Below are 27,130 nucleotides of genomic sequence, written 5' to 3'. Positions count from 1 at the left end.
CACACTTTTATTCAACGAGCCCGTGGCCAATGATGATGATGGGCTCGCTACCAGGTATGAAGAGCGACGACGTCCTGTATCCACGAGTGGAGTGCCGCCACGTCGGAGAAGACAAAGGGTGACGTGCGGAAGCGGGTCTCGTTGCCCCAAGACACGACGCCCACCAGTGTCCATTCGCCCGAGGGGCCCTTGGTCATTAGGGGATCACCGGAGTCGCCCTAAGGCAGGGTAGACAAAGGCTCCAGTCAAATGGACAGGTATGGAGCAATGAAATAATCACGTTGGCACTGTACGAACATCTTAACAGCGAGAAAAAAGGAAGTTTATTGCAAAACTGCCAACTGCGTAAGGGTACCTGCGTACAGCGCATAACATCAGGGTAATGCGGTATCCTTCGCTTGGCGGCACAGTTACTGTTGTTTTAGGGAGCCGCCTCCCATGACGAGGGTTAGGTAATGCTGGTGATGGCCACGTCCATAGGATGTGTTGCAGTGAAGCAAATTGTGCAGCATTGTACAAGCATCATGGTTGAGTTGGGAGTGTAAAATGCCAGTTAGACTGAAAGTGAAGAGTGATTGAGTTTGTAGTCTACGGTATCTGGTTTCCCAGATGTGTAGTCTACTGTATGGGGGCGTGGGAATAGTAGCTGGTATTTCACATTTTTGAGGGCCAAGGTCCCTCGGCCCCTCCTGCGTGGCTCTTGGTCATACTCACAGCGTGGGATAAAAGTAGTTACGACAGGGGTGATATTTCTGCAAAGAAGTAGCTTGGCAGCTGTATTGTGGCTCTGGTCTCATTGTGCCGGAATGTTGTTTATGAAGTGTCCCTGGTGTAGACATTATTGTTTTGTAGAGAGACATGCCCCATTTCCTTCTCATAATGATTATACCAATAGTTCTTTATTAAATATCTTTTTTCTCCTTCCCCTCCTCTACCACAGAGCAGAAGGCGAGAGCCTAAACTATCAGGCAGGCCACTCTGGGTTCTCTTTCCTTTCAATAAAATTACTCTCTTTCAATTGGGGCCACTTTGATATCGCCTGTTACCGACGCTGCATTGTATAGCCACATGTAAGGCTGGTACGTACGAAACGGGAGATTAGAGGGTCCAGGCACACCTCTCATATACCTACTACTTGCTGTATACCTATCCTCCTCCAGGATGCTGGTAGTGTCGATGCGCCACAAATAAAGCTATCGTTTTCTATTGGAATTCGCACATGGCTGCTGTTGTTGTGTTAGATTTGTTATGTAACGTTTTATTTTCAATGACAAGCCTCGCGGATCAGTTCTCGTGTGCTTGCGTTTGATTTCAAGTGCACACACATAAGTCCTTTGTCTTTAGTGCTGATTCCCACCGTACAAATAACCGGTCTCCAAAGGTCCGCTCTTCGTTCCTCATGCTCCGATGGTGTAGCTCTGCACTGCATTTACGAACGGGTTTTGCTTCTCGTTCCAACGCCGAAACAGCAAGAAGGCAGGTTTCTTATTTCATTCCAAGCGGAAACTATATATAGCTTACCCCTGTGTCGGCGGCGATTGTAATCAGTCGTCCGCGTTAAAGCTGGGAAACGTGTGAGCCACCCTGTCGATTATGAGAGGCAGAAAAGGTTGGAAGTACGTCTGCCCAGACAGACGCAATATAAATACCGCCATAGGTGACGCGTCATGTGAGCAGTCCACGCACAGCATCTCACCACTCCGGGGAATCCCGAGGCCGGCTCGGCGCATATCTGGTGCTGAAAGTTCGCGTACGAGTGCTCCTCCTGGCATTTGTCATTGGAGATGACGTGCATCTGCGCCTCCTTCAGCAACTCCGGCAGCTGGAGCGTGTCGATGCCTGCGGACATCATCGGCGATGATGGGAATTACCAGTGCCCGTGAGAGGAACAAACAGCGGACTGACGTTGGGCTCGGTTATGTCGTTAGAGGAGTCTGTGAACGGGAATGAGTGAAGAGGATTCGATCGATGGCTCTGATAATTACGTGGCCGCGTTGCCAACGAATGGTTGCGTGAGCTCTCTTGTGTTAACTATAAAAAGCGGATGTTAGGTCTTATCTCCAAACTAGACAACTAAGCCCGTGGGAGCGCTTGGGAGTTACCAACGAGATGCTAGTTCTCATCACGGAACCAGAGAAGTCCGTTCGTGGGAACAGTTAAAGATTTCGAAGGAGACGTGGTAAGAGCTGCAACGGCCTCGTTCATTTCGGACCTTAAGTAAGCTGTGGCAAAAACGTGACCCATGCTTACTCCTAGTTCCTAATTGCGCCGTGTGTATGTGTTCTTGTATACTTCCCGCTCTATACCTGACCTGCATCGGTTGTACTTTTGGCTTGCAAGCAGACCGGGCTTCGTTATTGTTTCAGCTGTGGTGTTCCACGCAGTTGTCGCTAAGATTCAATTATGTATGTAGTGAGGGCACTTTCCACCGATGGAAGCTTGCAGAACCGTTTTTTTTGTGATGACTCCTGTGTACTGTATACAATGCTGCCTCTTCCACTGTGCGTTATCGTCATCCTTAGCTGACGCGCGAAATCTTCGTCCTCATCTCTGCAGATTCTCATCACCATTGTGCTCTTCCCGCTGATTCTTCGCTATAGAGCGTCCAAATAAAAGGTCCCTCTACGCACCAGCCCATCGAGTAAACCTTGTCCTCACAATATATACATGCAGCAAACACTCGTATGTGGATTGTTAGTAATTATTCTCCACTGGTAACGAAGCATCGCTTTTAAAGTGCAGTTTGCCTTTCCGAGGGCTTTGTTATAATGCAGTATATACGTTGCCACGCTGTAGGAAGGAAGCGAGGATCTTGTAGAACTTAACGTTCACTGGGGCGAATTTGTGCTCCGCGCTAAACTTAAAGAAAACACAAGTGGTGAAGAAGCAGTCAACGAAATTACGTTCACTGATGAACGTCGCCAAATCGAATGCCGCGGCGTTTGCCTGGCGAGCATTTGTATCCGAGCACTATGATTTCCATAACCATCGAAATAGATCGAGAACATTGCCGATAAAAAATAACAGCCCAGTTCCGGCAGGGTAAAACCTTCTTGCTATCATTATAAGGGTGCCCGTCGCGCCACACGACAAAAGGAGCAAACCTGCGCGCGGCCCAAAAAGGATAAGATAGTCGGGCGCTGCCAGCCGCTGGTAACAAAATAAACAAGACATGATCGCGGCAAAATTATATAAATACATATTTGTCTTTGTTCGAGTGCGGGTGAGGGTAGGTATTTTTACAGCTATTTTAGAATTGTGCTGCACGAAAGTCTGTCCTTGTATAGTGTTACTCTCCATACGGAGCAGGTGCACGTCTAGCAAGAATGGTCCCCAGTACAGAAAAAAAATCGTAAAACAATATCATATAACAAAATTAGGTCCTGGGGTCTTCATGTTTTCACATGAGATGGCTTATATCAACCCCCCCAAAAAGTCTTCCCAGCAATGCATTCTTGTTTAGAGGTGATCGCTGTACGCTTGGTATTTAAAAGCTGCCTTTTCCACATTGCTCATTGCGCAGTGAAGCACGGCCATCTATTGAGGGAGTACGAGTAGAGAAAGAGGCTCTAACTCGCGTGTTACCGAAGTATTCCGGAACGGATTACATGACAATTAGTGGCTAAGAAGACTGCACGAGTACGCCAAGTTTCATTTGAGCTAGTTCACAGTGAAGTTGTAAACGTTAGAGAATTACTGTCGGCAGTCAATACAAGGCCATGTATGGGGGAAGTATGTTTACCGAAAACGGCCGTAATTGTTGTTTTAGCGGAAGTATACGGAAGAAAATTATGTGACACTTAGCCGCGAAGACAGTTCCAACAGAACTCACAAGAAAGAAGTCGAAGCTAAAAGGAATCTTCGCAAAGACAATCCACATCCCCGCTGTTTCAACAGATTACACAGTGGTTGGTACTACGTTTAGTTTTCCCGGCCGGCGCACTCACTGGGAATGGTGTTGCCCCAGCCGGCGACGGTGACCTGCGAGGGCAGGGAGGCGCCCGCCCGGGGTAGGCACACGGGCGGCACGGGCAGCGCCGCGCGCAGCACGAGCACGGCCACGTCGTCCACGGCGCTGTCCATGTTCACCATGTGGCAGTTGGGGTGCTTGTACACTTTGGCCACCATTGCCGTGGACTGGCGGGAGGTGCGCGCGGAGCCGCAGCGCACCACGTAATGCGGCTGGAACTCCCTGCGAGGAATCAGTGTGATATATGTTTGGACCATTCGTTCACAGGGCCCACGAAGGCAAAACAGACAACTTTGTCAAGTTTGTAAGAACCAGCCTCTGGTAACTCACTCAGCGCATGTTGCAGACTCCAATAAATGCGTTTAAGAAACGCTGGAAATGCTGAAGAACGTTCAAATTTCACGCCACAGTGACGTAATACCGACAGAGGAGGGACATAAACTGTGCGTTAGCATCCAAGTTATACGATCGAAAGGATCTAGAGGTCTCAATCGACCAGTCAGGTTTCCTGGCGGCGACTCAAGTCGGCGGTCGCCAATCGCACCAACAAGATTTTGTGACGTCATGGGAAAATCGCCGGAAAGTGGTTGGAGAGTCGCCACTGACGCATCTGTTTTCTTTATTATCTGGAATATTTTTGTAGCGTCAGCTACACTGGCGGAGGTTGAGCAGTTACGAGGGCTGCTGGAGAGCCGTGCTGCGCATGCGCGAGGACCAGTGACGTCACACGGCGCACAGAACGTTGCTCGATCCCCGGCGTCTATCCCACACCCCACGCGCCCAGAGTCTTCGCCGACTTCCCTTCCGCACGTGGCGGCCCGGTCCACTTGATGATCATGCGAGGTGTGGCCGGGTGTGAAACCGATGGCTCGTTCGTCGCAGCAACGCCGGCGTGCGCCTGTGCAATCAGCTTAGCTCTGGGATGGTTAGTGACTTAGTGACGCGGCGCCGGAGTATAGCTCGATAAATATACGTGTCACCTAAAGCGCATACCGTGTCTGTATCATTGAAGCAGGAGTAAGCATGACAATCATACTAATCCTATACAACCAGGAAAGCTAAGAATAACTGTATCATTGAAGCAGGAGTAAGCATGACAATCATACTAATCCTATACAACCAGGAAAGCTAAGAATAACCAGCTGAACCTTAGATCAGGCTACGTGTATCCGGGCATAGCTGAGCTAAGCCACTGCTGATTTTTTTTTTAAGTTCTCGAGGGAAAACTGGTATCATTGCTATCGGGACAAAACAGTGTTTTTATTGAAGCAAACTTGAATTTTGCCTTTATGGTTGCTTTAACGAAATGATTTCCATGCGGTAGTAAACGAAAGGGGGTACACCAAGGATTTGATGAAGAGATGAACTAACAAAGTTCGGGAGCAAAGCACGGAGTCGACAATCTCGCGATAGATGCGGCTGGACATCTTCCGGAGGGGTCTTCATGCTGCAGTTGACACAAGCACGTTGACGGTGGCTATTATCAGTTAAATCGAAACGTGGACGATAAGGGTTCGTCCTAGGGTGCCGACATTCTTACGTTGAGTGGCGCAGCTCTAACTTCACCTCTTCGCGGGTGAAGAAGTTGCTACACGTCAAAAAAGAATGTAGCTGTCACCCCGAGAATGTTACACACCGTTTCCCTTCATGTAAGGAGGCAGCAAGACTTGGTTGAATGCAACAAGCGGCCAACCAACCAGGAGCCCACACATCCCCCACCAACACACATACAGCCCCTGTATGCGTTGATCTTCAGCTTCCGTTCGAGCGTCCATTCGCGTAGATGACTCGAAACCAATGCGCCGATCCTGGCTCAGCGATATATCGCCCACGTTCACAGACGCGCAGTTAAGATCGGTTCCACGTGTGCAAACATATCTAGTTTAGCAACCAGGTACTCAAATTACTCAGCAGTCGCACCTGAAGGTGGTGCGCTCACTTTGTTGTCGAAGGAATGCATACCTGCATCGTCTCCGGCCATCGATATACAGAACCTCGGTGACTGTAACGTTGACGTACACATCTACGTCTCTGTTTAGATAGAATCGCACTTCTCTTTCGGCCTCTCAGAATTGTTAAGTGAAAGATGATACACCACTAGTTTCTTTAGCTGCATAACAACTACTCTAGAGCAGTCAGAACAGCGTCGTGTGAACTACTATACTCGCCATACCGCACGTATAGTTGCATCCGTGTAAGCCAAAAATAGCCCTCGTGTTTCGCATGAGATGCGCGACCATGAAACTTATCATTCCATTATTGGTACCAGTGAGGAGGAAATGAATCCCCCCGGCTTACGTGGTCCAAAGAATGTGCGTCCCTGCGTTCCAAATGGCAGTGCAATTCAGCCATATCGGTACGAAGGGCAATACTCCTGTCATAGTTTTTTTTTAGAATGCACGTTTGTCCAGCGCTGGGTGCGTTTATAGAGTAAGCAGCTGGTGAGTCCATAAAACTTTCTTTGTAAAGCAGATCGGGCGGTGGCCCGCCGCGGTGGCTAAGGCTTCGTGCTGCTGAGCCCACCGACGGGGGTTGGGTTGCCGGCCACACCCGTGGGGAGATTTTGACGCTCCGTTAAAGATCCCCACGTGGTTTAAATTAATCCGGAGCCCTCCCCTACGGCGCTCCTTATCGTCTGTGTAGCTTTGGCGCGTTAAACCTCACAATCAATCAATCAATCACTCACTCACTCACTCACTCACTCACTCACTCACTCACTCACTCACTCACTCACTCAATCAATCAATCAATCAATCAATCAATCAATCAATCAATCAATCAATCAATCAATCAATCAATCAATCAATCAATCAACCCGTCCGTCAGTCAGTCAATCAATCAATCAATCAAACAACCAATCAATAAATCAACAAATCAATAAATCAATCAGTCTATCAATGCAATAATCAATCAATCAATCAATCAACAAATCAATAAATCAATCAGTCCATCAATCCAATATTCAATCAATTCAATAATCAATAGGTCAATCAACTAATCAAATAATCAACCAAACAATAAAGCAGACAGTCAACCAATCAATCATTCAATCAGTTCCGGAGGTGACAGCCGCAGCTGTTGCACCCTGGAGTATACGGGCGTCGCTGAGGGGATCGATGTAAGTAAGTTTCTCATGTTCATGGTTTATGCAACGATTCAATTAGAGCCGATTTAATTTAACACGGTTCAGTGGTTACTCAACACATATGCTTTTACTCCGAAGGGCGTCTCCTACGGCGCATTCAAGATAAAGCCGGGGAGGTCGAAGCCCTGTCGAAGGTCCAAGCAACTTGGCAGTCGCTGTTGCTAAGCCACAGGTGCACGCATTCGCAAGAAAAACGTATGCGTTGGCGTTGGTTATAATGTATACGGCACCATTTTGTAACATTTTGCACTGATGAAACGGAGAATTAAAAGAGCAACCATAGTTTAACAGGTTAAGCACTGCGGAAACGGACGACCATAGGACATCACGAAATATTGCCTGGCTATTCGCCAACGGCTCGGCGTTTCTGCGCTGCCCGCGTCTCCTCTTCCAGGTGTCCTTCGCGCATCATTAATGCCTCGCTTGCGCCACCTTGATGGCTTCATTTTGATCGTTTTCTTTCCTCTTAAAGCCTCCCTTGTTCGCCCATACGGAAGCCTTCAACGGCCGTTCCCATCAAGTGAGAGCCCCAGCTACCTGATATCTCTTTTTCGAGCCTACGTCGCGCCTTGTGGACGGTTAAGGTTCATACGTCCTATTAACGGAGTGTGGGTTTAAGGTAGTTGGCGTCGGCTACATTTAGCTTCGTATAGCGCACAAAAAAGCGGACAACCACGGAAAGACGTACTCGGCGCAAGGGCAAAGACATGTTACGTCTTTGTGTGGCTGCCCGTTGTTTGCGCTATACGAAGCCGTGAATCGCAGGTCATATCTTTGGACACAGATTTTATATTATTTGTGCGTAAACATTCTTTGCGGACTTCACCATAAATGCGTCCGTCTGCCGTTAGTAACGAATTTCAAGATGTGCGTTCGGGTAAAAGTGGGATCCCAGGGGGCATTTAAAGGGACACTGAAGTGAATTTGTCAAGCTCCCGTTTTTGCTTGCACTGTGTAAACTGGCTCAAATTAACACGCTATTCATCGTTTATCCGGTTGACAAATCGGTAATTATTTTACAAAGCGCGAAAGAAGAAAAACTACTATGCGCGGTTGGTGGCGGCCGCGCCAACTAAAGGCTGTGATGTCAGGAGGGGGTGGGCACCGTGATTGGACGATGCCCAAGGTTAGCAATCAAAAGTTTCGGTTTTGGTTTCGGTTCTGTAAAGCAACATGTTTGACATCTGATGGCGTTGTTGGATGTGCATTCTCGATTTCTCAATTATCGCCGTACCGCGCTTCTCCCATGTTGTCGGCTGTCAAATGTCTAAGATAAACCTCCCAGGGCGGCATGGAATCGTAGAAATCACTAGACGAGGCCTACGCAGTGGATGAACGCCCTCCGCGTCACCGCAGACTCTCAAATGCCATGCGCTTTTCCCGCATTATCGGAGCTTGCCTCACTCATGTCTGTTCGTAGAAAGCTAGTTCGCACCAGGCCAAGGGTGTGCTGATTCAGGCCTGGGCCCACTGCCCGCAAGCAGTCGGTGCTTGTGGCAACAGCACGCCACCGAGAACTCGCTAGCACGTCATTGTCAGTATGCGCGCGTTCTGCGATCTCGCTCGTGGAGCAGTGAACGTTACGGCCCAAAAATGGTGAACTCAGTTCAGAAAACATCGGCCGCATACGAAAAAATCAACTTACAGAAAAAAAAAATACATGTACCCTCGGGGATTCGACCTTGCGACTTTCAAAACAAATTCCAGCGCCACAAACCGCTAGTCCACGAGCCGGCCGTGGCCGGTTTGGATTTATAAGGTTTATAATGTATGACCAGTGTACACTTTTATTTATTTTAAGCATTTTAAGTACTTTATGTGACTATTTGTTGTATATCACTTCTGCAGTAAGTGTCCCCCAAACTTCCACAATATCTCACGTCTAGCCATTGCATTTCTTTGATGGAAAAGCGTTCGCAGATGTGCGGTCGTGCTGCTGACCGCTGTGCTTGTTTACCCAGCGCAAAAAGTGCTTCCTGCTCCCTAGTTTTGCGCTGTACGGTAAAAGTTTCAGGTGATTTTATTTGCTTAGTACCTATATTGACTTCGCTGACTCTTCTCCCGCCTTCAATTGGCCTTAGATTTTCCTACTAGCGTAAAGTCAGCGAAGCGTCGCATGTGCACTTGTGCAGCGCTTGTGTGGAGCGACCCGGACTCTGAGCTTGACACAGTGTACAAACTAACAAAGTAAGGAAAGGCACATTCTTTAATTCACAAAGGTGTTGTGGCTTAGTTTCAATTGAGCGAGCGAATAGCGACGACCCGTCGGCGGCCGGCGGACGAAGCGCTGGGCCGACTGACTCGATCGGTAGGTCGGCTGGTCGGCGAACCGTGCAGTAGCGCAGCCATTTTCCAGCTCATCTCCTGCTGACGTCACACGAAAACGCCACAGAAAATGGGCGAGCGTAAAGAGAGGAGGACAGCATTTTCGAATTGATTTTTCTACTAAATAAATTCGCGTAAACGCGGCCAGAGTGGTCGAAACAATGCCTACGGACTCCGAACTACAATTTGCGCGAGTAATCCCGCAATGTTTACCAATCACTTCAGTGTCCCTTTAATAAGAAAATAGTACCGTTTCATTCTGTGAGGACGGAAGGTATGGGAAGCTTGACGCAGTCGACAGAGCGGAAGAAACAAACCATGTTTGTTTGTAATTTGCGATTGGCATACTTCCTAGCCATTTAGCTGAACCAAACTAGAAGGGACTGGATATTTATTATGGCATACAAACTTACGGTGGCGTGTTTCCCTCCCGCGTCGTAGGCATCTTACTATATGTGTAACACCCAACCCAATCCGCTCGACCAGTGAAGACACCAGACAGGTCGCATTCGGCTTTTTGACGTCCATATGTGAGCCTCCCGCCAGTACAACGCACATGTGATCAGTGAGGCCATGAAACCTATAGATGGTATTCACAAGTATTGCCGCCGCTTCTTCTCTTGGCAACACTGAAAACTTCCATGACCGTGCCCACAATGTCTGCGCATGCGTACGCCTCACGCAAAAAAAGAAAAAAGAAAACCAGGCGTCGGTGTTTGTCGTCTGCGCCGTTACCACCCGACTCTCGGTTGTGACGTCATAATGAACAGATATGAATAACAGCAGTGTCATCGTGTGGTCATGCTTTGCTTGCCCGACACTCTACGAAAAAGGGTGTGGTAGTTTCTCCCTTAAGGGTAAAACAGGAATGTATCATATATTGCTCCCAAAGAGGTAGAAAGACTCTCCCTTTAAGAGGGAGGAGCGCGTTCCTACCCCTAGGAGTGGAGGAAGATTTCCCCCTTTCGTGAGCTAATGGAGGAGCGTTCCTCCCCTGGCAGCGTCACCCAAGCAAGGCTTGTCATGCAAGAGAGGCCTAGCGAGCTGATCGGTTTGAGGATCGAGGAAGTACAAATACGTAAGTTACTGTGGTTGTGTGCGCTTAAAATCCGCTAAAATAACCAAGAAATTACCTACCGAGCACCAGAACTGCGGTTAGCAAGCGATGTCGCCAATCGTAAATGCGCGCCCCGCCTACGCGTTCAGAGCGAACGCGCCGCCGTAAACAAAGTAGAAGTCGTGCCGATTGCTTTCAAAATGCCGCCTTTATTTCCGAAAGGCTCGTAACCCCGCCGTTCACCGCACACGAGATCACAAGCATCCAATGCGGCCGTTTGAGAACAACCAGTTGTTGTTAGTCGTCTTACCTTGCTACACCAGATGCATCAAAACGCGGATCGTCTGCAATCGTAAATCTCAGCGCAAAGGTAATGCAGGCGACACGAAAGACGTATCGGTCGGCTGTCGCATCCTCGACAATGCTCGCCCTGTAACGTGCTCGAAGTAAAGCAATCGTAAACGTTTTAAAATGACCGATAGATGGCGCAAAAAAAAACGTTTCGGTGGTGAGGGGCAGCTTCTAAGCATCACCATCAGTGGGCACTTACATCAAGGCGTTTCCTGGGTTTCCTTTATGGATAACGTATATTATTATAGCCAACATCACGGAGGCCGCATGTGGGCGGGCACATATTGGGAAAAAACATACCACAACACAGCTACATACACTTCATTAAAGGCACTGCCAACGGACAATACACGCAACCCACAACATACACACGTATACACCACAACATTAATACATTTTCACATGTCTGCATGATTACCAGTCACAACTAAACATTGAAACGGCGACAAAGTATTAAAACCCTGATCGCCGAGAATGCAGGTAGCAATAGTGAGATCGTTGCTTGTTTCAATAACCCACAGCAGCGCGTAAGCTTTAGGTGGGTTTTGTTAGTTCATCAAGTGTAACGTGTGAAATTGCAAACTTTTATTAATTTTAGGTTTTGTAAGGAGCAGTAAAATAGCTCAAGGAAGAAAAAACGTTTCAAGAAACAGTGCGGCAGGTATGTTTGGGTAATGACACTCATTGCCTTGCCTTCGCTCTTTTAGCGTAGAGCGCACCAGTGGTCTGGCAACCATTCAGCCAAGATGTTACGGAATGGGGGCCTTTTGTTGTTGGTAACTGATGCGTCAATATGCTACGGTCCATGATCGTTGACAAAAAAAAAGGGCAGTTTGCTATCATCGCTGACCTCTTTTACCCTTGGGCGTCAGTATAAAACGTCCACAAATGCAGTGGTAACGTTGAACAGGGCGCACGCGAGTCGCCCATAGCAAGCATGCAGCGGTGCCCATAGAATGTGCTTCAAACACACTTCTGGCGAGCCGTGCGTTAGCGTGGCGGGCACATGGTAACAATAAAAAAGAAAGACAGCGAGAAAACAAGCAACCAGCACACCGCAGGGGAGGTGTTGCTCATAGTCGTCGTAGGCGCCCGATCGGCGAAAGCCACAGTGCAACGATGAACGGTTTCGTTTTCGGCATCGTCGCCGACCATGGAGGAAAGAAAAGTTTGTCGCCAACAGCAGATTGCAGGCGACAGGGGAGAATATTTCCTCCCCCGTTTCGGTGTTTCGTAGAGGCCGTTCAGAGGGCGCTACGTTCAGAGGCCGTTCAGAGGGCGCTAAGCTAAAGGGAGAAGCTCGCTGGGACAGGGGAGAAAACCCTCGATTTCCCCCCTTTTTATCCCTTTTTTTCTTAGACTGTAGCGAACGCCGCATTACAACCGGAGAATGGAGCCGCGGTTGCTCCGTGTTCGCAGAGCAGTCGCGTGCGAACACGAGATACAGAGATGTGCGCCCGCACCTTGCGCACGGCAGAGCCGTTCAGTAAAAAAGCAGAATAATGCTTCCGAAGAAATTGTGAATGCGCAAGCGCACGCCGGTTGAGCTACAGCAGCAGCGTAAAAGTGCACGCTAGCGTTGCTACGCGCGTTGTTAGTTGGGAGACTAACGAACTCTATCGGCAAGCGACTGAAACAGAGAGAGAGATAGAGAGAGAGAGAGAGAAGAAACCTTATTTGAGCCCAAACTGGTAGAAGTAAGATGGTGACATGGAGGAAGTTACCTAGCCTTCCCCGTTAGATGGCGGCCATGAGCCCATGGGCCCTAGCGGCATGTTCCGCCAGCTGGAAGAGTAGTTAGTTGTAAGTCAGGGTGAGAGCTGAGCAAGGCGGCCTCCCATCCCTCTTGAGTCCTGATGTTTATGCTCTATTAGGTGAACGATGTTTCTGTGGGCATGCCCATATGATGTGTTGTAGGGTGGCTTTGTCACTGGCCCAGTTATTGAGTCTACTGAGAACGACCGGCATTTATTTGTTTATTTTCTCTTACCCTCCCTCCCCATTCCTTTCCCCCATCGTGACCAGTGGTCATCCTTTTCTATTAAAGGTTGTCTCTCTCTCTTGTCTGCACACCACTTGCATCTGTCGGAATACGTGTCTGGTTAATATCGGTTCTAGAGAACAGGGTTGGGGAAGGTGTTCGACTGTATTCGTCTCCACGCAATCGACTGCCATATGTTGAGGGAAGAGTGTGGTGCAGGGTACCTGAGGCGGCTCAACCTGTAGTGGTGTGTAATCTCCCTGTACGTGGCCAGCCTGTCTCTGCTCCCCGTGACGTAGTCCCAATGTCTCCGTCGAGGACAGCCTCGTTGCCGAAATATCGGGCTGCCTCGTGAGCCAGTTCATTGCCCGGCAGGGACGAGTGCGCTGGTGTCCATACAAGGCGAACATGCCTGCATCTGTTGCCAATAAACGACGAAAGAATTTTGGCCGCTGGCAGGGACATTCGTCCCGCCAGGAAGTTTCTTATTGCCGTCCTGGAATCAGACACAATAATTTTGGCTTCCGTGCCAGCTATTGCGAGCGCAATAGCCGCTTCTTCAGCCACCTCAGGGTGCGTCGTGAGTATTGTGCCCGAGGTCACTGAGTTTCCTTGCTGGTCTACCACGGCTACGGCCGCAGCCGGTCGGTCGTGATAATCCGCAGCATCCACATAGAGGACATGTCGGTTCCCGCACAGCTGCCGGTGAAGTGCAGAAGCTCTGGCGGTTCTTCTGTCTTGATGATCATCCGGGTGCATATTTCGTGGTATGGGAGAACAATGGATGTATGATCGAGTGCTGTCATCCAGAGAGCATTTGATACCGTGTTGAGAAGCGAAGGGGATGCGCAGGGACCTTATAATGGCGCGGCCAGTCTAGCTGTACGAGAGCCTGTGCAGCTGCGCCATCCTTTGTGCTTCTACGAGCTCTTCCAGGGTATTGTGCACTCCGATTGCTTTGAAGCGCTCCGTGGATGCCATGACGGATATTCCTACAGCTTGCTTGGAGGCTTTCCGGATGATGCACTGGAGCTTCTCTATTTCTGCTGTTTTGAAGTTCAGAAAAGGAGCCACGTATATGATGCGACTTATAATAAAAACATGAACCATTCGCAGTAAATTTGCCTCCTTGAGGCCGTGGTGTTTGTTTGTTATGTGGGCTATAAGTAGGCTGATTTGCTCCGCACTAGATTTCAACGTCGATATAGTAGCTGTGTTGGCTCCATTTGCTTGAACACGAAGGCCGAGTACGCGAATGCACTCGACGCGTGGAATCAGGTTGCCCTGTATATACACTTGAATGTTCGGGACGTCTTTCTTTCTTCTTTCCTGTTTGGGAGGTTGGTAGAAGAGGATCTCCGATTTTTGAGGTGAGCAGGCAAGACCTCTCGGGGTGATGTATGCGTGGACTTCATCGGCAGCTTGCTGCAGCCTTTCCTCCAGGTCCCCATCACTGCCTCCAGTCGCCCAGATTGTAATATCTTCTGCATAGAGGCTATGTTGGATTCCCGGATAGCCTCTAGGAGTGGAGGCAGCTTGATCATGGCGACGATGAAGATGAAGGGCGACAGTACGGCTCCCTTTGGTGTGCCCTGACTCTCTATTTCAATAAGCTCTGATTCAAATCCTCCCAGGGTGAAACCTGCCGTGCGATGAGACAGAAAGTCCTTGATGTATGCAGAGGCACGGCGCCCGACTCCAAGCTCGGCCAGATTGTATAGAATGGCATCGTGTCTGACGTTGTCAAATGCCTTGGTGAGGTCCAGTCCAGCTCTAGTGTCAAGGTCCGAACCTTGAATGTCCAAGATCTGGTGTTTTAGTTGCAGCATAACGTCTTGCGTTGAAAGCTTGGGCCTGAAACCCACCATCGTGTGAGGAAACAAGTGGTTTTTCTCCATGTTCTTGTACAACCTATTCGGCACCACATACTCCAGAAGCTTGCCCAGGAAAGACGTAAGAGAAACAGGCCGTACGTTCTCCAACTTGAGTTCCTTGACCGGTTTCGGTATCATGGAGATCATAGCTGTTTTCCACTCGGGCGGGATTTTCCCTCGTTCCCAGCACTGGTTCATGTACCGTGTGAGGGCGGCTATGGAAGGATCGTCCAAGTTAGTCAGCAGTTTATTCGCGACTACATCCGGGCCATGCGCCGATTTGGTCCGGAGGTTCGTTAGTGCAACTCTAATTTCAGGCTCCGTTAGAGGCCTGTCGAGTTCGGAGTTTTCAGGCCCAGTGTATTCTGGCAACGGCTCTGGGTCTCCCTCTTTAATGTAGAGGTCCTTAATAGTTTGCAAAAGTTGCTGCTCATCAGCGCCATATGTATATAGGAGAGCGAGCAGGTTATTTCGCTGTACCGTTTTACCTCCGTTTGGGTCTAGGAGGCTTCTTAACGTATTCCACGTGCTGATTTTCCCCATTTGGCAATCCTTGCGGTCGCATATAGTATGTCATTGCTGATTCGTCAGATAGTTAGCGTGTGCTTCAATTTCCCGATTCAGTCTTGCTAATTTCCTGCGGAGGGGGCGATTCAGTTTCTGCTTGTGGAGCCGCGCCTGGATGCTGGCTTTAGCCTCCCACATGTGTAGAAGTCTGGAGTCAGCCTGCCATAAGTCTGCCTCTTCAGGTATAATGTGTGTGGACAGGTCAGCATGGCTTTGCAGCTCCGAAATTTACTCATTTAATCCTTCGATCGCTGCCCCTTCTGGTTCTGCATTTGCTTCTCGTAATTTCCGGAATGTGTCCCTTTTGGTAATCCTATGTCGTCTGCCCATTGATTTAGCTGGTCTGGTCTGGATAATTGTTTCCACTGTGTAATGATCACTTAAGAGGTTTCTACGCGTGTTGTTCCAGATGGCCTCCTTGATATTTTTTGTGAAAGTGAGGTCCTGGGTGGTGTCCCTTGTGGCGCTGTTCCCCCCCCCCCCCTTGTGGGGTATGTAGGGTCAGTGAGCAGGGTAAATCTTAATGACTGCGTATCTTCCCATAATATTCCTCCTTTCTTGAGCACTCCGGGGTATCCCCACGCCGGGTGTGGGGAAAAAGTCAGCAAGGACAACCACAGGTTGACGTTTGGCTAGGTCCATAGTTTTTCTGAGAAGATTGGAGAAGGAGTGTGTCTTACTAGGGCTGCTATAAACATTTAAAACAAATAGACTACCTCCGCCTTGTTTCCGCCAAGAAATAATTTCAGTTAACACATTTTCTGGTTTCTCGACATCCGTTGAATGCTGGATGACTGGGATATTTCTTCGAATGATGGTTGTAACTCCCATACGTTTTTTCCTGTGCGCCAACGAGGGAGAGAGACTGAATGGGATAAAGCCCGGAAGCTTCGCCTGGCCATTAGTTTCTTTTAGGGCTATAACATCAGGATTGATAGGTGTGAGCATGTTGATGTATTGCCGCAAATTTCCTCGTTTGTTTTTGAAACCTCGGCAGTTTCATTGCCAAATTCGATATGTCTTATTGCGGTTCTGCTCCATGACGGTCGCCAGTAGACTCAGATTTCTTGGGTCCTCCCGCTACAAGATTAAGGGGACGCATGTACATTTTTGTTGTCCTTTGTGGGCCCGCGCTGGATGTAATCTGTTCCATACGCGAGATGGTGTCTTCTATGGCGACAAATTTGGCGCTCCAGGCTTCTTGCTGCTTAGTGAAGGTGTGGGCTAAGGCGGTAACCATGCTGCCAATTTTGTTGATTAGGCCAACAAGAATATTTTCCCGATTCAAGAAGTCTTGCTGTTGGGCGGTGCCCTAAGGAATATCCGCATCTTTCCTTTTAATTGAATGAGAGGTGTTTTCGGAGGCGCACATGATGTTGGCAGTTGGTGGAGAGGGGTTAAGGGAAGTTACGTTAGCTGCAGTTGTCTGGTTACGCTTCAGCATAGCAATCTCAGCTTTGAGCTGCCTGTTTTCCTTTAAAACCAATTCGAGGGTTTGTAGAATGCGAGTGATTTCCTCGCCTGCAAGGGGTGGGGTATCATTTTTCTTCGTACTTGTTTCTTTGTGTGCGGTGTTACCCTGAGAGGCCGCGGATGCCCAACTCACCTTAGCGTCGAGGCTGCCTTCCATCTTGTTCTTCTGAGATGCCGAGCGTGCGGCGCTGCGTTGTAGTCGTCCCCTTCTTCTGGACTGGAAGCGTGAACTTCGTCTAGCTCCCTCCATGTGGTGCGGGGGTGCCAACGGCGGGAAGGCTTCTGAGTGCTCTGTCTCTTTTTGCCCTCTGGTTCCTTCGACTCCACTGCCCCGTCGTTGATGCTGGAGGCCTTGTTGCTGTCGGACCTTTTGGCGCTTCCTCAACACTTATTGTGTGTTGTAGCGCTGTTTGCACTTTTTGTCCCCTGTAGGATGCCTTTTCCCACACAAGGCACACTTCACGACACACTCGTGTTCATCCATGGGATTTGCAAGACCATTTGCACCGCAGAAGGACTTCTCAGGGTACGGGCAGACGTCCATGCGATGTCCGACTTTGCTGCACGCTGCGCACACTTCGTGTTTCTTTTTGTGCAGGAAACACCGGTATTCTGCTACGCCGTAGTAGACAAAGTACGGCACTTTTGTACCCGCAAATGCTATAATCATCGAATTTATCTTCCCTATTCCTCTGGCGTGCAACCCTGTGGGGTTCCTCGAGTAGATTAGGCTTCTCACTATGTCTTCTGCCGAGTCGTAGATTGTTACGTTATGGATGTCTCCTTTCACAGAATCCTCGGGTGACGTGGTATAAGCCACAGAAGCATACTGTGCTTCTCCTATTTTCAACTCGGAGATCTTTGCATATTTTTCCGCTCGAGCGAGCTCCGGCGTACTCACGATTAGGATATTAGGGCGGTAAGCCCAGTGGTGGCTGACGCGAGGCATCATCCCGCGGTGATGACGTCACTCAGCGGGAGTGTGCTCTAGGGCGAGGCCAAAAGCCCAGCGCCTACCCAGGGGAGCGCCGCATACGCTGCGATAATAGCAGTGCGAATGATTACCACGGTGGAAGGCGAGACTATCCAGGCACAAGAATTCGAATACGACAGCGGATGGCTCCCCAGCCATCGGCGAAAGTTCGGTCGCGCCCTGGCGCAATTCAAGCAGAACGCCAAGCGCTTGGCAGATGTCTCGGTACAGAAGCCAGGCTCATCATCACTCCAGTCACGTGAACGCATGAGGAAACAACCTCCGCAGCACCGCCCTAAGTGCCCTCGACTACCCAAGGGCGACATAAAAGTCGTCATTCTTGCCCGAGAGGGCCTGAATGCCGCACAGGTGAGCGACGCTCCGCTGCGCGACAGCATTCTGCAGTTTGCGGGCTTCACATTGGCCCAAGCCTCTGAAGACATCCTACGATCCAATCCTGGACAAAACATCCTAATCGTGAAAGAGATAGCGTTCACCGGCAGGTGAGCAGTCAGCGGCCAATACCAAAATACGGCAGCTGTTAATCAGCTAATCTGTGCCGTCGTCTTCGCTCGTGTCTCGCGACACGAAGGCTGTACTACGCTGCGCATAACAGTTGTTAAGGTCGAGGTATTGCATTTGATCTTGCTGGGGCGGACTCATGCGTGCGCCGCCATGCCTGAGCCCGCGGGTTTCCGTTTCTAAGGAGACACACATGGTGGCCGGCGTGCGCGCCACGCCAGCGAATACAAACTATAGCTTCGCGTGCACGCCCCCCCCCCCTGCCTTACTCCCTCCACTCCCCGCATGTGCACGCATAAACCTGCAACTGCTTTTGTGCGCATGCTAAAAGTGAATGGCACCGGTAAATAACAGCTGTGAAAGAGGGATCAGCGGCGGAGAAAAGGAATGCCGGAGAGAGAGAAAAAACTCATGGGGCCGAGTAAAGCCGCTTTACTGGAATAAAAAAGGGAGCGGGGAGCGGCGGAGTGCTTGACATATACTTCTTGGCAGTAAAAGAGATTTGGGCCTTAAAATTCCTCCTCCAGGCAAACATACGTTCAGAAATAAGCTGCTTGGAAAAAACGTTTACGCACTATATCAACATTTTTAATCCGGAGTTTCTTCATTTTTTTCTGTTGGCGAACCGGAGTTTAGGGCGCTTTCAGGGAGGGCTGAATGCCGCTGCGGTTGAGAAAACAGCGCTGATGACGAGACGAGGTAAGGTACTCGAGGCTTACCACGCTGACAAATTGCAGCTTTTTGTTGAAGCTGTACAAATGTAGCTCGAATGCGCTGAACACATATGCACACAGGAAGAAACGAGGCACGCTATTTTTGGAACAAAGGGCGTTCTTTCAAGATTGAGGTGTGGTTAAGGCGTGAATTATGATTAAAAAAAACTGAAGCTGTCATGTACGGCAACTACTTCCGTCAAGTGAATCACACCAAGGTTTACTCAGACATGCCCGCTATTTGGCGAATAAGTTCTTATAACTTCATCATAAGTGCTGACTTTGTCGTGAATGATGCATGACCCTTGACGAAAAAATCATAGGCACAAAAAAAGCGAGGAAACCCGCGGAGAATCGTCAAGAACTAGAGGACCAGTTTTGGATCATCCGGCCGTTGTCCGTTAAATTACCATAGCCCAACTGTCTTGGGCACATCTCCGCGACGTGACTGTTTCACATGCATGTTCACGTTCACACATTCCGGTCCTGGTTGTGTAGACATGTGCAGAAGCGGAGGTTACATGCCGGTTGTCGCAGCGATACTTCTAACGTTGACTGAACTGTCCGGCATCACATGCCTTTTTAACTATAGATATTATTCACTGAAACGTTTACCTGTCAATTTTTTTCGCTTGGCAACACTGGAAACGGCGACGGACGTGTCGGAAGCGCCACGGACATGGCGCTTCACCTAGGCCACCACTTCGGCACGCCGCAGAAAAAAAAGAACACCGGCGTGCGTCGTCTCCTCCGTTTCAACTCGATTCTCAACGGTGTAGTCAACAAAGATGTTATTAATCCCGCTCATTAGAGTCGAGGCATTACTTTGCGTTCGGTAAGGTAGAGTTTGGAACGCCCAACACACATCATATGCTAGCCCGGACAAGTAGCGCCACCCCACGGAGTCAGACGTAACCAGTGACGGCGCACTCACATGGTTCCCTGAATGCGTGTCTCGCCAGTGAATATAACCTATAGCGAGACGGATTATTTCCGAGGCAAACTCGGGGCCCCCTTTGTCTTTTACGGGAGCTTACTCTGGCAGCAGACAGTGGCCGGCGGTGAGGACATGCCGCCTTGTGATCATGGAGCCCCCGCAGAGAGACACGATCGTCTGCATGTTCTTGGTTACCTGTCGGGCGGTGCTCAACTTGTTCTGCAAGCCAGTGCGCGCAACAGAAGAAATATAAATGCTATGCGTGCAAACATAGCTTCAAGAAAATAGAAAAGATGGTAGGCTCTTTAGAGCGGAAAGACGCGTCTCGTCACACTCTGTAACCTTGTACCACATTTAACAGCGTAGGTGCCCTGCATGGTGTAAGCGTATTTTATTCACACCCTCTTTGTCTATAACTAACGCCCTTACCAGCTAACAAGAACAAATAAAAACACCCTTTAAAATAGAGTAAATAGAGAAAACGCCCTTTAAAGGGGTGTTTTCTCTTGTTTTGCTAGAGGTTATCGACCGTAACTTACACTATCAAGGGTGCATATAATTTTACAGAGTAATAGTGCTTGTAGCCAAAGATGGATGTTTGTATTGTCCAGTAGAAGCTGGATACGCGGGATACTTATAGCACAGAACGACTTCGCACTTCGAAAACCAACTTAAGCTAATGCTAGCCTGTAGGACACGCTAAGGTGTTTTAGAGCAGTCGCGCCTCGAAAACGTTCCAAAAACGCCCTAAACGTCCTAAAAACACGTTCTCAAATGGTGAGTGCTTGGTGGTTGCAGGAGGTGGTCGGAAAGTTCATGACCGTATTAACACCGCTAACAGGAGAGTCGTTAGAGGTAATGCCACTGGTTGGAAAGAACAGAGGACGTCGAAGGAATTTTGGCGTCCAGTGCACTCACTGTCATGCGTGTGCAGGGAAGAAATCATTAGGCATTTCGGGAATAGTACTTTAAAGTGCGCCGCAAGGTCAAAGCCCAACAGCCTCTTGGCAGGCCAGTCACCTGGCCAAGAGAGCCACAGAGCATGAGCCGAGGCCGCTCGAACCCAGTAAGCGATGAGAGGGAACAGGAGCACGGGCAACACCGAGGGGCTAAAGCTGTTGGGAATACGCCTGTGGATGTAGACTTCATCGAATTTCTAAGTACGACCAAGCTTTTGTCTACAGAAGGAAGCGGAAGAGAGGGGGTTCATTCGATTAAAAACCTCAAATTTAATATTCCCCAGGTCGAGCAATGTGTGCTAAGGCAAAACGTTCACCACATCTTCGTTCGCTTACTCGTCTAGACTGGTTGAGCAACGTCTCTGGGTATCCCCAGCTAGTTGAGATTAATCCGGAGCCCTTCATTGCGGCGTTCCACATATCCGATGTATTGCTTCTGCGCGAAATACCCATTAAATTTTACTTTTTAAAGTAATGTCTGGCTACTATGCATGGCTAGAACGGCAAGGGAGAGGGGGAGACGATTTTGGGTTCCGAACACTGTCTGATGCTGTGAGCACATTGTTTTTAGTACCATTCAGAAACGAGGCGTTCATGACCTAGCTTCGAGGGGGGAAAGGAACTGTCGCTTAGGAGAAGCAGTTATCGCTTCTACGACTAAACGTGATTGATGATTTTTAATTCAAAATGCTTACAAAGAATTTTGGCAGAAAACGCCCTCGGAAATGAAGGGCGCCAAACGTTCGAAAAACCTACACTGGACGTCTTAATCCCTGGTTTCCAACAATGCGCGCTTAAAGTGACGTGACTGGCTTAATTGATGTCACGACAGTTAAACCTGGATATAACGAAGTTGACGAAAATTCGCAATTTTTCGTTTTATCCAGGCTTTCGTTACATTCACGTTTCGAGTTAAGGGCTGCAATAATGAAGCAGAAACGAAACCAGACTGCTAGATCTTAGCGATGGTGAACTCACCATTCCAGGATTTATTTCACAGTGAAAAGCTTCGTGATTTGGGCCTGCTGCTCTCCCACGAGCTTAATCACTGCACGGCGTTCAGAATGCGCAAGGTCACCGCCGTACGCGCAACCGTACCTCAAGTATACCTTTTGCTTTTTGACACTTTTTGGTGCGCCAACACGTTTCACGGACCAAACGTATGCCGAAAGGGCACGTTTTTGCGATCTTCGGGCTGTTTTACTCACTCAACATTGTTGAACGGTTGATAGCTGGGATACTTTTCTGGGCAGCGAAGGTCTTCTTCTTTCCGGCGGAGACGGAATTTAACATTTCGAATTTGTCTCGACAAGACAAAAAATTTCATTTTCTGGCGGGAGAACCATGACTACCGGTAGCAGCGGCAACGCACAACTACTGGCCGCCAGGCAGGACTAGCAAAAAACCGACACCGCGTGCACTCACACCTGGAAGCGCACAGTAGTCAGCGGTGAGGGAGAAATGCGCCAAACTAGTGCATGTCTCTAGCCTATTTTTCAGAAAAATGGCAAAAGCAATGACTCATCAACGTAGAGAATTTGTTACATCAAGGTTAGCCATCGTGACGCCTTCGTTACATACCGGTCGCAAACACATAGGCTTCAATGGGGCCGGTAAAGGGGAATTGAAAAACTTAGTTAAATCGAGGAATTCGTTACCAAGAGGTTCGTGACATCCAATTTTAACTGTATAGCAGTCTTTTGGCTCTGTGTGACAGATTTGTGTTGAACTACATTCAAACTTCTCAGCCGCCTGTCCCTCCTTCCATACAGCCCAACCTCCCATTCGTCCACTCTCCTTGGTTTGAAAGTATAGGACCTCTATACCGTGATTCTCCTTTTCGAAGTGAAAGTCATGACCACGGACAAAGTAAAGAATGAAGCTATTTGACGGTTCGGAACCCGCACGGCTTCCCTGTGCACATTGCGTTGACCAAGGCGCCATCGTGAGTGACCTGGACAAATTATGGCTCCAGGATATAGACCACGCCTTTTCCAACATTCCGTTCGTCCGGTATCTTCTACTGTGCTTGGTGTGAAGGCCAAATTGCGACTTTGAAGCTCGCCTGGTGCATCGGGTACACTTTATAGAGAAATACTGGAAGACCTCCTTACCCCCCCCCCCCCCCTCCAAAAAAAAAAAGCGAAATAGCACGAGAATGCTAAGCCCATTCAAACGTAACCGCTAATGTTGAGTCATTTAGATTGTTTATAGCTGTGAGTATTTTCTCACGTGATTCTGAATGACGTTAAATGAGTCCCCACTGGACGGAACGCTACATTGATTTTATCTTTTCAACGTTCCACTTTGATTCGTGGAAATTTAAACTTTAAACATTTAAACATTAAACGTTAAATTTTATATTCGAGCGGTTTCGGGCCCATATGTTATCAAAAATGGTTGCCAGGTGAACGTGCGGCCAGTTTTCTAGTAAGTGCACTCAAATAAGCACGCGAAACGAAAGCCTAAAGATGCGACGAATACAAAACACAAGTTCGGTTTATCAAAATGACTGCTTTGTCACGGTAACAATGATAACAATTTTATCGGAAACGTGATACAAACAACGCAGGTACTACTGAAAACAGATGAAGCAGCGGCCACTCTCCTGCATGCTCTGCCGTGGTCTCTATGACGTCACGGCATCTTGTTTGTGCGATTGGGCGCCGCTGTCCAAAGCTGCCGCCGAGAATCCCGGCTGGCCGGTTGCAGTCCGTCGTCTAGTACCGTTTGATCGCATCTTTGAAATGCTATCGTGCAGTTAACACACTGACTAATACGTCTGCAGTGCTGGCCTATTACGTAACTGATGCCCAAATTACCTAACTTTAGCACGAAACTGGGAAATGAGTATTTCTTGCTCTTTTTTCCGGTTAATAAATCTATGTTGTGGCTGAAATGTAGCTGAGTTACCAAAGGATGTAGTTATTTCAAACCGCACAAATTTGTATTTTGTCTTTGTGGCCAATCCTCTGAGGCGACCATCAAAAAAAATTACCAGTGGCTTAGCTCGGCTATGCCAGGATATACGTAGCGTGAGCTCAGGTACAGCTGGTTATTCTAACCTTTCCTAGTTGTCTAGGATTAGCTTCATTATCATCCTCACTGCTGCTTCAATGATAGACACTCGGTATACGCATTATGAGACCCATGTATATTTATCAAGCGGCTCCAGCGCAACGGCACCAATCGGCCCAGATCTAAGGTGGTTCCTTAGACGTTCGCCGGTGTTGCTGCAAAGCACGAGCCATCCGTTCCCCACCCGGCCGCCCCTCGCATGATCATCAAGGGGACCGGGCCGCCACGTGCGGAACGGAGGTCGGGGATGACGCTGGGTGCATGGGTTGTGTCAAAGACGCCGGGCAACGAGCATCGTTCTGTGCGCCGTGTGACGCCACTGCTTCTCGCGCATGCGCAGCACAGCTCTCCAGCAGCCACGAGAAACTGCCTAACACTCGGCCAGTGTAGCTCCAGGCCGGGTGCCTCGATACCACCGCTGCCGTACGGCGGGGACGCGCGTGAATGTAGGCACACTAATACAACGTTTATAGAACCAGGTTGCCCTACTCCACGTGCGTTCCAAGCGGAACGTGGAACCTGTCTAGTGGAACCTTTCATTGCTGTTGCCGCTTGATTTCTTAACATGCCACCAGCAGCTATAGTGGTGCGGGCAACAGCAGGCGGCGGAGTAATTATTTTTCCGCAATAGGTGCTGTAATTCATAAGATCAAGCATCATTGAATTTTTAAATAAAGGTACACTGCAATTATCACTCATGTATTAATTTTCTGCATCATATTCGCGTAATGTTTCGTCCTTGTTCAACAACGTTGACAAGTATGAATATTGTCACCGGACTTGGGCGTTTAGATTTGGCTGTGGGTATATAAGACTATTGCAGAGTGTCTGTTTCCCTTAGGCCACGTTGCTGAATTGAGTCACAGACAGACAGACAGACAGACAGACAGACATATGGACAGGTAAACCAAAATTTCTGCGTTTAAGTAGCCTAAAAAAGACTATCGTCTTTAAAAATGAAAACACCCACCGTCTCCGTCTTCACGATGGAGCACGAGTCCGTGCCGCTATGGTTGAAATTATCAATGGGTGTGTAGTAAGCCGAGATGCGCACCTGAGACACGAGGAAATAAAAGCAGTAAACGCGAAAGTGAAGAAAACAAGTTTGCACAAGCCGGGAAATTTACATTTGCATTTAACGCCGCTCATGACCGAATTTGCCGCGGAAGAGTTCCGACGATTCCTGAGCGATTTTAAAACGCTTTCTGAATCTGTTGGCTGCGCCATGCATGCAGAACTCATGACAATGAATTTAAATGACGTCGTAGTTTATCAGGGCTTTTGAAAAATGCAGTTCACCGTCCTTATACTCAATAAATATTCTTCATATTGAAGGTTTCTAAGAGGTTTTCTAGGGCTGCATAAAACGAGAGGGTTTTACTTCCCGGTTTTTCGCGAAACCTTGTTAGACTAATAAAAACAAAATACTCAAACTGTTAAGGCTTCGCAAGGGTTTTTTTTAAAACGCATGGTCGATAGGTGAGCAAAACAAGGCACACGGAGACCAAGACCACGGTGAGGTTTGTCCGTTGACAAAGTTTGTACTGCTGTACGCAGTTGAATCTGAATTTAATGAAGTGGCTGGGCCCCCGAATTTTTGCGTAAATCTCAAAATTCGTAAAATTCAGAAAGTATGAGGTGTCTGGGCTACTGCGGGGGGGGGGGGGCGGAGGAGGCGGGAATTTTAATTTGTTTGTTATTCTGGGAGAATAGGAGATTTAAGTTTCGTAACATCGGGGTTTGCCTGTAAACTCACGCGTGCACCCACACAAAACACACACACCCACACACACGCACACGTACACACACTGAGTACATATGCGGAGATAAAGAAGATGATAGAGAATCTGATAGCAGGAGAACTGACCACCCAAGGGTACTTGTTGTTGGTCAACGAGCTCCCGTCGACCACTTTGGTGTCTGCATTTAGGCCGCACCCGCTGTACGCTGCACACAGGGGGGAAGAGAGTGCCGGTATGAGTGTAAGCCTGTTTAGAAAAGCTGGTTTAAAGCGAACTGTGATTTTAAGATTGCTGCCACACTTCTACATGCCGTGTGGGAGCGCCCTAAATTAGCTCCGGTCATTGATTCCAAAGTCGCATATACACGACCAGAAGGAAACCTACTTATAATGCACAATCATGCGAACCAATTAGGCCCAACTCCAATCATTTTTAAAACGAAGGTCTTCGATCAAGCACGCCATTTTTTATGAGCCCAGAGACGACCACCGAAGCTTGAAGAAAAAAAATGTTTGTTATAATACCGGAAATCTTCTGCCTCGCAACGCCTAATAAGTTAGTAATGGGTGCTCTGAAAGGTTCTCAGTTAAAGTTTTCCACGCTGTTATGACTTCGTAATGATGTTTATATGTTTTGTTAACGCTCGTTCAGCACAGCGGGTGTAGACAAAGGAACATTTCATCAACTAAACTTCAAAACCCACCATGTGTAGACCCTTCCCCCTAAGCCGAAACAGAAGCAAGTTCTGTTCCTCAAGCTGGCCAGAGAGGGACTTACGTCTGACTGAATCCGAGTTTGGTGCTTTCTGCGACACCTGACAGCGGAAAAGGCAAATGCGTTAATAAGAAATGAACGAAACGTGTACCAAACAGCGAAACAGGTCGTTTCAGTACGGTGAATGCAAATGATAGCGCTGGAGCGAGGTGATTTCCGCTGGTAATTTTCTTGGTTATGCTCTTTTTCTTCTTCTTTCTTGGTATCACTGATGGTTGTGTCGTAACCAGCATGTACTGCGAGAGAGCCAACTGTACACAATGGTATGGCGTATCTTGTTGTTGATGATGAGGAGGATGATGATAATAAAACAAGAAAAAGAAACGCTTCTCGTGGTCGGAATCAAATCTTGGTCCCTCGCGTTGTGAAGCCGACGTCTACCCCATTTTACCATCAGCGAATTCGGATCGCTCACCATCGCCTTTGGATTCGTTGCGCATGCGTTATCTTTGGACTTCGGCAGACTTGAAGTGGACTTTGGCAGTTTGCATTTCGGACTTCCGGAGCGCTGATTTTGAACTGATTTGACTCAGTTTGCACTGAGAAGACTTCAAGTTTCAACAATTTTTCTCCTCAGAAAGGGGCTTTCTTTGCTCGATGAGCTTAACTAGCACTCCGGAGTCAACGGACGTACGTTCAACCTGGCGTAGCTCACGCTGCTTTTGCTCGACGATCGCGGCAATCAACAT

The 27,130-nt window shown here is 48.5% G+C and overlaps 1 protein-coding gene across 1 annotated transcript; it reads right to left on the bottom strand.

Annotated features, from left to right (window-relative positions):
- Positions 1 to 46: 46 nt before the first annotated feature.
- Positions 47 to 27,130, bottom strand: LOC144148394 (chymotrypsinogen B-like). Its single transcript, XM_077679934.1, has 7 exons — positions 27,097 to 27,130; positions 25,793 to 25,872; positions 24,896 to 24,979; positions 19,989 to 20,107; positions 3,948 to 4,192; positions 1,697 to 1,839; positions 47 to 218 (listed from the first exon to the last, which is right to left on the bottom strand). Exons 1-7 carry the CDS (start codon positions 27,128 to 27,130, stop codon positions 48 to 50), a joined length of 876 nt encoding a protein of 291 aa, XP_077536060.1. The 3' UTR covers position 47.

Source organism: Haemaphysalis longicornis, unplaced genomic scaffold (assembly GCF_048455015.1).
Source record: "Haemaphysalis longicornis isolate Haplotype H1 unplaced genomic scaffold, Haemaphysalis longicornis Haplotype H1 scaffold_8, whole genome shotgun sequence".
NCBI classification, from domain to species: Eukaryota; Metazoa; Arthropoda; class Arachnida; order Ixodida; family Ixodidae; genus Haemaphysalis; species Haemaphysalis longicornis.
The sequence above is the reverse complement of the archived record's forward strand: the minus strand, read 5'-3'. Positions and strand labels throughout refer to the sequence as shown.